Source organism: Typopeltis vanoorti, chromosome 11, assembly GCF_054136105.1.
Source record: "Typopeltis vanoorti isolate ZY-2024b chromosome 11, IOZ_Tvanoo_1.0, whole genome shotgun sequence".
Lineage (NCBI taxonomy): Eukaryota > Metazoa > Arthropoda > Arachnida > Uropygi > Thelyphonidae > Typopeltis > Typopeltis vanoorti.
The window spans coordinates 12,570,143-12,579,572 of NC_143559.1; the positions used below are offsets into that span (position 1 = coordinate 12,570,143).

Below are 9,430 nucleotides of genomic sequence, written 5' to 3' on the forward strand. Positions count from 1 at the left end.
TAGAAGAAAAATATTTTAAACGTCTAACTATATCAAAACTTTTTACGTCGTCCACTAAACAAGATAATGACGGATTACAAGTTTTTTATAATATTTCATCATTAATCGCAAAATTGGGAAAACCACACAATTGGTAAGGAATTAATCTTGCCGGCAGTAAAAGAAGTAATAAACACTGCTTCATAAGCCAGCGTCAGATATCATCAGGAAAATTCCTTTGAGCAATAATTCAGTGCAAAGAAGAATCGATGAAATGGTTGAAGACGTTGAAAAATCATTGTGCGATTATTTGAAGACATGCCAATTTTCCATTCAACTCGATGAATCAACTCTCCCAAATAATGAACCACTACCTTATCATACGTACGATTCATAAAAGAAGAAAAAGTTTGTCAAGAATTATTATTTGCTAAAAACTTGGAATACAAAGGGAAAATCTATGTTTAATATCATGAATAAGTTTTTTCAAGAGAAAGACATTCTTATTCGTAATATTTTATCTGCGGCGCTCCAGCAATGACAGGGCACCACAAGGGTTTCATAGCGCATTTGAAACAAGCAGTACCAAATGTACTCGCTATACATTGTGTTCTTCACCGTCAACATTTGGTTGCGAAAAAATTTAAGTGAACGCCTGCACACGTCGCTCCATTACGTTATTAGAGTAGTCAACGAGATTAGAAGCAATTCATTGAGTGACAGATTGTTTAGCCAACTTTGTAGTGAAAACGATGAAGATTTCAATCGTTTGCTGCTTCACACAGAAGTTCGCTGGCTTTCAAAAGGTATTTGTCTGAATCGATTTACAATTTGTTTGATTCAGTACTAGAGTTCCTAGAAAACAGAGACGACGGATTGCGGGCCAACCTGATTACATCCAAAAATGACATCGCTTATTTAACAGACCTCCATAAAATATTTAATGAAGTCAGTCTACAGCTACAAGGTGATGAATTTAATTGAATTAAAACAAAAAACGTTATTGCCGCTTTTGTAGGGAAACTTCTTCTGTTCAAGCGGAATATGGGCCGATGGGAATATAGCCACTTTTCAAATTTATCAGCAGTGTCTCTCAAAAAGGAAGATTTACTTACATACTGCCAACACTTGGAGGTTCTCCATGCTGATTTCAATGAGCGATTCAAGGATATTCTAAACATGACTATACCAAATTGGGTTCTAGATCCTTTCTCACATGTAAGCACAGCAGGATCATCAAATTTAGAAGTGGAACTCATAACAAATGAAGAACTAAAAATAAAATTCAAAACTGGATACCAAGATTTCATCCAAAAATGACATCGCTTATTTGACAGACCTCCATAAAATATTTAATGAAGTCAATCTACAACTACAAGGTGATGAATTTAATTGATCAATTCTGGCTTCAAAAATCAATACCGACACTGTACCCTGAATTATGGGAAATAGTAGTGCAGAAATTTTTAATTGCATTTCCATCTTCTTATTTGGCTGAGCGTGGGTTTAGTTCTGTAGTGAATTTACTATTTCTTACTAATGTAATGTAATCTCTTAATATGTATTCCGAATTTTCATATTTAAACCATTGTATGAAACTGTGCATAACGTTATTCGAGCATACATTTTACAATTTTTACATATGGGCTACGTTTCACCAAAATCGGTATAGCAATAACAGTTCAAGATGAAGCACACATTGGCCACTTCTTTTTAAAAATTTAACGGCATAAGTAGTAATGTATCATTAGTTGCTATTTACGTCAAAAATGTCAAACTGTTATAATGGGGGGGGGCGTTACAAAATTTTTGCCTTGCAAAGTGGGCGGTGGCCCGAAAAAGTTTGGGAACCTATGTACTAAACAAATCATTTTCTTGTTATAACTCAACATAAGCAACCAGAAGATGAACGGCCGAAACCGAGATGGGTAGTGATCCTTCCCATAACACAGCAATGTCGATGTCCAAAAGGAAGGGTGCTGTGTATTATGAGATGCTGAGTACAGGTTCTCATGCATCATCCCTGAGATTTCTGGGGGGAACCAGGAAATAGTGGTGCATTAAATGAATGGTTATTTATTGTTCGGTGTTAGGACACTTTCGGGATAATTAATTACTCCTAGATAACCATTTATACATTGTAATACTTGAATTATATTCACTGATGAATATATTTCAAGTATTACAACGTACAAATTAAAAAATATTAAGCTTCATTTTTATTACCAAATAATAAATTGCTAATCATATCATTTTAATTATGATTAAGTATTTGCAGATTAAAAATTAAAAAAAAGATTGAAAAATTATTTGTCTCGACAGATTTTCTTAATGTTTAGTAATAAACTTATTTTCTAATGAATTTTATCTTCAAACGCGTTTTCGACTATTTCTCTTAGTCTATAAAATTTTATGAATAATTCCTTATAAACATAACCAATATACTTTTTTACTGAGATGAGTTCTCAACTTGCTAATAAATAAATTTTCTGCATAAAATACTTTTAATTCAGCAGAAGTTTGGGGAGTAGGTTTAAATAAATTCATATTTGTAGTACTGTTCACTGTTCTTGAATAATTAGTTCTTGTTCGAATGTTTAACTTCTGGGCCTTACCAGCTTTGGCACAGTAATGAAGAACTTTTTTACATTTCGCACTTTTCTTCATTGAATTTCTTAATAAAATGTTGCCAGATTTTAGAATTTTTTTGAAGATATTGGGGTATTTAAAATATGAGAATAAATACACTTCAACATGAATGAGAAGTGGCGACTGTGGACTGAATCTGTGGGAGGTGTTGCTAGAATGTCAATGTTTAAATATTGTACCATCAGAGTAAAAATGATTATTCTTTATTCAAAAATATCGTACTAGAAATAAGTATATTTCGGGTGTTATTGGTTAGTAACATGCCTTCCTATTCTGGATGTAGAAGGGGGGAAAAAATCCGGGTTTTCAGTTCCATTTAATATAGATAGAATCCCATTTTCTCCTGAAAGAAACCCTAATTCTGAGAATTGATATCAAGTCAGCAGTGTCTGTATACAAGTGGTCTAGTTAAGCTACTTCACGCGCCCTTTTTTTTGCTTACACTGGGATAAAAGATTGAAACAAGAATGTAATTTCTTGTTTTTATAATGTACATTGATCATTCGCCGTGAGGACGGATGTTTGAAATAATCTTCGGTAGTAATAGATGATTCTCACTCCTTTGTGAGACCACCAACCTTGTTGGTCTGAAATGGCTTGAAAAAAGTACCATACTTCTTCTCTAGAAGGAAGCCTATCTGACACGTATTATATCTTCATTGAACCTCACGACGTATGTTCCTAGCTTGCGTCGAAGTTTGAAATTCTGACTGTTATTCTGAGATGTAGTAAGGAAAGCGACTTCGTGCAGATGTTGCAAAATATTAATAATCATATTGCAATAAATTATGTAATTTAGTGAACGAGTAACTGAAATTTTGCAAAAAGGCAGCTGCCGAAATGTTTGGCTGCAAATCATATGTACGGCATACACAGTGCTGTAACGGATGCGAAGCGAGTGAATTTATCCTGAACTTATACAAAATACAGGGAAAGCGAGAGGTGTTTTTGTTATCTAAACAAAACTTAAAAATATGAGGCGTTATTCAGTTAGTGATGATACGTAGAACTCTTCTTGTATTCAACAAAATTCTGGTTAAGGCAATATATGGTTTTGAATTCACAAGAGAAATAGTCCGTGATCAGTTAAGCTTGTTTTGACATTTGAATGATAGATGGCGCCACGCTTGTTATACAGAAAGAGCATTCCAACACAATTTGAAATATTGTTAGTCTGTGGGTGGAGGAGGGGTGACAGATATGCTACAGTCAACTAATAACCGACCGCAAAACTACCTTATGAAAATTTTAGACACCTCAAGGAAGATTAAAATTTAGGTAGCATTTAAATTCAGGAAAAGGTGTCAAGAGAACTGCTCTTTAATTCGTTAACTGCTTTCAAGATTTGGCTTCATGCCAGCTTACATTAGGAGGTCTTACTTAATAAACAACGGGGGCCCCCAAAGTTCACGAGATGACGCCCATTAGTCATGACTTTAATGACTGCAGTTTCAATGACATTAACACAAATTATCTCCAGAAATATTTAGGTGTTTCCGGAGTTTCCTACGCGAATCAGCTCTAAAAAGGTTGACAGTAATAAGCGTTAGGAGAATTACATGATTATTTCCTGGAGGAGAGATAAAAATAAGAATATTTGACTTGAGTCGCTTTCATTTGCGGAGAAGTGAGTGGAAGATATGTCGGAATTCTTTATATTGTGCGGTATTGTGGCCGTACTCCTAAAATACATTTTCTTTGGATCACAACGCAGCATTTTTGATGTTTAGAATCTGCAATTTGAACGTTAATTTTTTTATTAGAATCTCGTGATTCTTACTTAACATTTCCGTTCTTTTTTTTTTATCCACAAAAGAGCATTTAGTGATCAGCATCTTCTAAACACTCATCTCTTTCGTCTGTTACTGCCTGGCCCGCATCCATTAAAATTGTTGTTCGCTGCACAGAACTTTCTCTGATCAATGCAAATTTAATGAGTGTAAGTTTTTAGGATCTTCAACCATGATCTGGTGAACGTCAGTGGTAAAGATCCCGATTTTTTTTTTTTTTGGTATTCTTTTCTGAATTTTTTTTTAAATTTAAACATTTCTCTCAATACCTTGGCACCTCTTTGATTTTTATCTCTGCGCTTAATTTGCTATTAACGCCATCACGAGAAGTACCATCTACTGTGAACGTGACCTCCAATAGATGAGGCTGGCTGTAGTCCAGCAGTAACGTCAATACGTGGAGCTCCACTTATATCGGCCTTGAACATGAACTGTGCCAAAAAGATGCCGTCTTCTTATTTGATCAACCACAAAGCATAAGTTGCTTAATCGGTATTGAACATGTCTGATTGGGTTTTTTTTTGGAGTGTGAAAAAGTTAAAAAATGCAAAATTTGAATTATTTTAGATTAGTGAGGTAAAGTGATCTGAGGTCGGAGTGTTTTCCTTCTCACAGATGTGCCTCGACTTAACAAAGGGTAGAAATTACCGACTGGCCGTCCGAAATGTCTGTGGTTCTCAATTGAGGACAGCAATACCTAAACTCGAGTTTTCCAAAAAAAAAAAAAAACTTACTGTATGAGATTGGATGTTTTATTTTCAATTGGAAGCCGTTATAAATATGAATCACTTCCTAGATATTTACACAGTGCGCTATGTGCATTGATTTTTAAATTAAACGTACTTGCAGAAGATGCGACCTTGACGAAATGCATTATCTCCAGTGTGGGATTCTTTTAATCACTGAACACCGTTGCATTTAATGTGGAAAGCAGCTTAGCTGCTCATAATGTGCTCCATACAAGAGATTTACAACTATTCTTAAATGATACTTGAACATTTAAAGCTAAATTATGACTGAGGTTTCTGCGTGCATGTATATTATTCAATTACGCACATGGGCTTTGCAAAAATTATTGGACATCCCCAATTACGATTGCACAGGCTTCATTGGACGTCCCCATTTTTCTGGAATACTCTGCACCAGTGATAAATCTCGGACCGGGATTTATCATAGTATTGAAGCTGGGCTCGACCATAATATTCTAGCAAACATTCTGGATTATGTGCTACACCTAAATTCCACTTCAGTTTTTTTCTGTTGCACCTGTTCATACAAGAGTAGTAGCTGCCCTGCATGGACGGCCAAAGCAACATAATTAGCAGACCTACTTTGCCCTGCCCAGAAATAATAACTGACATGGACGATGCTTCTGTAATTTTACGCATAACACGTCCTTTTACACCTTTCATTACGAACTGTCCATGCCACGAAAGAGAGATTGCAAACACGTGATTTCAAGGGATCATTTCAGTGACCAACACAAACTACCATCCCCTATGGGCCTTTTCATTAGTGGAACTTGCTTTGAAGGAGACGTGAGGGATAAAGCACAACACAACCAACTTCTGGATGTAGAAGGTTACCATGATGCACCGAAATGGTTAATACCGGCAATAGCTGGACAACATATTAATTTCTGTTAATAAAAATATGGTTTATTTATATTATGTTTATAAGTTAGTGTTGTATTAAACTTCCTCCCATTGACGAAGCCTTCGGCGCCGAAAGGTAACAGATGATTTTAAGTTAATGTATTTTTGTAGTAATGAGTACGTTTTTATAAAATGACAGCAGATGGTGGTAGCACTGTTTTTGTTTCTACTGTAAAATGGTGTGTATACTTGGGATATTAACAAAGATTAGCTCTTAGCATTTTGTCATTCAGCTCATGCATCTGAGTGATTTTTTTTATATATTAACTTTCCAGCCTGGTTGGCCGAGGGATTAGCGTATACTCTCTCCATCCAACAAGACTGCGGGTTCGAATCCCGCCTTGGACATGGATGTTTGTGAATGTCTTTGGACTAAATAGAAATATGAACAAGATTTAAAAAAAAAAATAGAAAAGCAATCCTTAGCCCAGTTCTTTGTGCATGTATATAATTACGATTGCACACACACGGGCTTCATTGGACATCCCACGGTACGGATGTGCCACAGGTTTACAGAACCTTACGTGGGTGGGAGCGACAAAGGTTGGTTAGAGGAGAGGTACAAATATTTTGAACTGTGACCTCATTCAGTTCAACTAAACAACTTCAAGACTCAGTTTTTTTTTTATTCGAGAATGCTTGATTTTGATACAAAATACTATTAAAACCAATCAGAAAATTTAATCCTCGTACTTCTGGCAAATTGAAAGCGAAATTTACAGTGATTGACACTCAATTATTGTGTGCCTTTTTATTTGTCAGAGATATAACTGTTGTACCGCCTTATCTAGTAGTACAAAAGTTACACGACTAATGAATCCAACGAAGGCTTGGAAGGTTCCACACAAACAATCAGATTATGGAGTCAGAAGTTCCATCGAAGCCTTGTTGCGGAAGATCCAAAAATCATAGTTACAACACCATTTAAGGCATTTATACGAAGGAGCCACATTTATGTTTTTGTTAGCAAGGTGACATAACGATTAGTACTTTCAATGTATAATATAAGCTTTATCCTTAAAGGCATTGTAAGTTTCCCTTACATCTTGCTCTCTCTTTTCAGCAAATGGATAGAGATGCTGATAAAAGGAATTCATCTCAGACTGCAGTCTCAACCTCCGTTATGCAATTATCAAGGAACCAGTTTTGCAGATTGGTAATCAGGGTTTTGCATTGTAGACTACTTGAAAATTTAGAAAAATGGACGCAGTGCATGGTTTCTTGTTTGTGTCTTCTAGTAGTTATATTTGTCCTTGTTTTTTGTTTAGTACCTTTACGATATGCTCTTCATCCGGTGTTTGGTAGGAACGTTTCTTTGGAGAAGGATGGACGTGGATCAGTTGAATGTACAGACCAGTACTGTCCGGACAGTGAAAAGATCCGATCTGCATCAAGTAAAAGAGCAGTACCTACGTCAGTTACTTCAACAAAGTTACCTGTTGATGGTGAAGACTTGCCTGTTTGTACCATAGGTGATTTCCAATGCAATGGCACAGAAAACTGTCACCCCACGAATCATATTTGTGATGGAAAAGTCGACTGTCTCGATGCCACAGATGAAACAAATTGCACGTGCGCTTCGAGAATTGCCATCTCGAAACACTGCGACGGTTATGTTGATTGCTTTGATGGTAGCGACGAAGATTATTGCGATTTCTGTCCGAGAGGCTTGTTCAGATGCGGTACGAATAGATGCATCTCCGATCGTCATACTTGTAATTTTCATCAAGATTGTCCAAATGCGCGTGATGAACATTTCTGTTATCAACTGAGTCCGACGTTATCACCATCTAATACGAGTTCTCAAAGCACATGGGGATTTCTACTTCGAAACGTAGCTGGTAAATGGTATCCGATTTGCGCTAATCCACACGATAAAATGGAGAAGGATCTCGCGTCTCACGCTTGTAGTGTCATTACGGATAACCCTTTCGTTACTACAACTTCCATGCACAAGTCACTTTCTGTCTATCAAGATTCATACACTGGAATGTTCCTGTACCATTATCTCGGCAGGTTCATTCCTTGGTCTAGTTGTTTTAGTGGAAAAGGGGTTTTTCTTATTTGCAGAAATTCAAAGTGTGGTGTCAATCTCGGAAATTTCCCGTCCTTAACTAGAGCTCGGATTGTCGGAGGAACCCCTTCCACACCAGGTTTCTGGCCCTGGCACGCAGCCGTATATAAAAACGGTGCATACGTGTGTGGTGCATCTCTGGTGTCTAGTCGTTGGCTTGTATCTGCTGCCCACTGCTTTGTAGGTTTTAGCGAAAATTACTATGAGGTCCAACTGGGAACAATCCGGAGGCTGTCGTATGCTAAATCGCAGCAGATGCGTAGAGTGACTCATGTGATTTTACACAAGAAGTTTAATATTATCACTTTGGATTACGATATTGCTTTGCTTCGGACCGATAAACCCTTAAAGTTCGACTATCACACCCGACCTATTTGTCTTCCCCCTAAAGACTTCGAAGCCCAACCAGAAACCTACTGTACAGCAATTGGTTGGGGAAACACCGAAGAGGAAGCCCACGATTCAGAAGAACTACAAGAAGTCGCGTTACCCATAACTACAAGTTGTCATAAACCAGAACGGTGGATTTGTGCCGGATTTCCAGACGGAGGATACGACGCATGTCAAGGAGATAGTGGAGGACCACTCATGTGCCTGAAAGATGGTGCTACTTGGTATTTGAGCGGTGTCATCAGTTCTGGGCTTGGGTGTGCAAGACCTAAAAGTCCTGGCGTATATACAAAAGTGGCTTATTTTGTCGATTGGATTAAAAACTCCATGAGGTCTCGCCTGCCAAGATATGTTCCTCAATCAAAGTGTCCTGGAATTAGTTGTTCGGTAGTGGGAGGAGGGCGTTGCTTAAATCACAAGAAAGTGTGCGACAATCATGTCGATTGCTTTGATGCTGCTGATGAGATTAACTGCCAGTATAGAACTAAGTGGTGAAAAGAAAATTAAATTTTAGACAGGATGAAAGTATCGAAACGAAGCCAGGCCAATTGTTGTAACATTTAGTAACAGTTTTATATAATAATCTCAGTGGTGTGTTTTTTTCGCCACTTGTGTTTTTTATTTTAAATATTTCATATAGTTACTAGTTAATTAGATGTTTTGTTTTCAACTATTAAATGTATTTATAACTTCGGAAATTATATTCTCGGTGCCAGTGATTGCGATCTTTTAGTTTTCTTTAAAAATGAAATTGACGATGTACAGAATCGTGTAAATATTTATTTTTATGAAGTTTGTAAATCACGGAAATGAATAAATTGATTTTCATAAAACAAAATTTTCCAACTTTGTTTTGATAAATCAGAGGGGGAAGTAGAATAATGTTGAAAATT

General features: G+C 36.7%; 1 protein-coding gene across 1 annotated transcript; it reads left to right on the forward strand.

The window, feature by feature from the left end:
* Window positions 1-7,139: 7,139 nt before the first annotated feature.
* On the forward strand, window positions 7,140-9,032 carry LOC150101308 (serine protease ndl-like). The gene has a single exon (XM_090400759.1). The coding sequence runs from the start codon at window positions 7,140-7,142 to the stop codon at window positions 9,030-9,032; it is 1,893 nt and encodes a 630-aa protein (XP_090256885.1).
* Window positions 9,033-9,430: the final 398 nt, after the last annotated feature.

Coding starts and splice junctions, on each gene's coding strand:
- LOC150101308 (XM_090400759.1), top strand. CDS start 7,140: ATGGATAGAGATGCTGATAAAAGGAATTCATCTCAGACTGCAGTCTCA.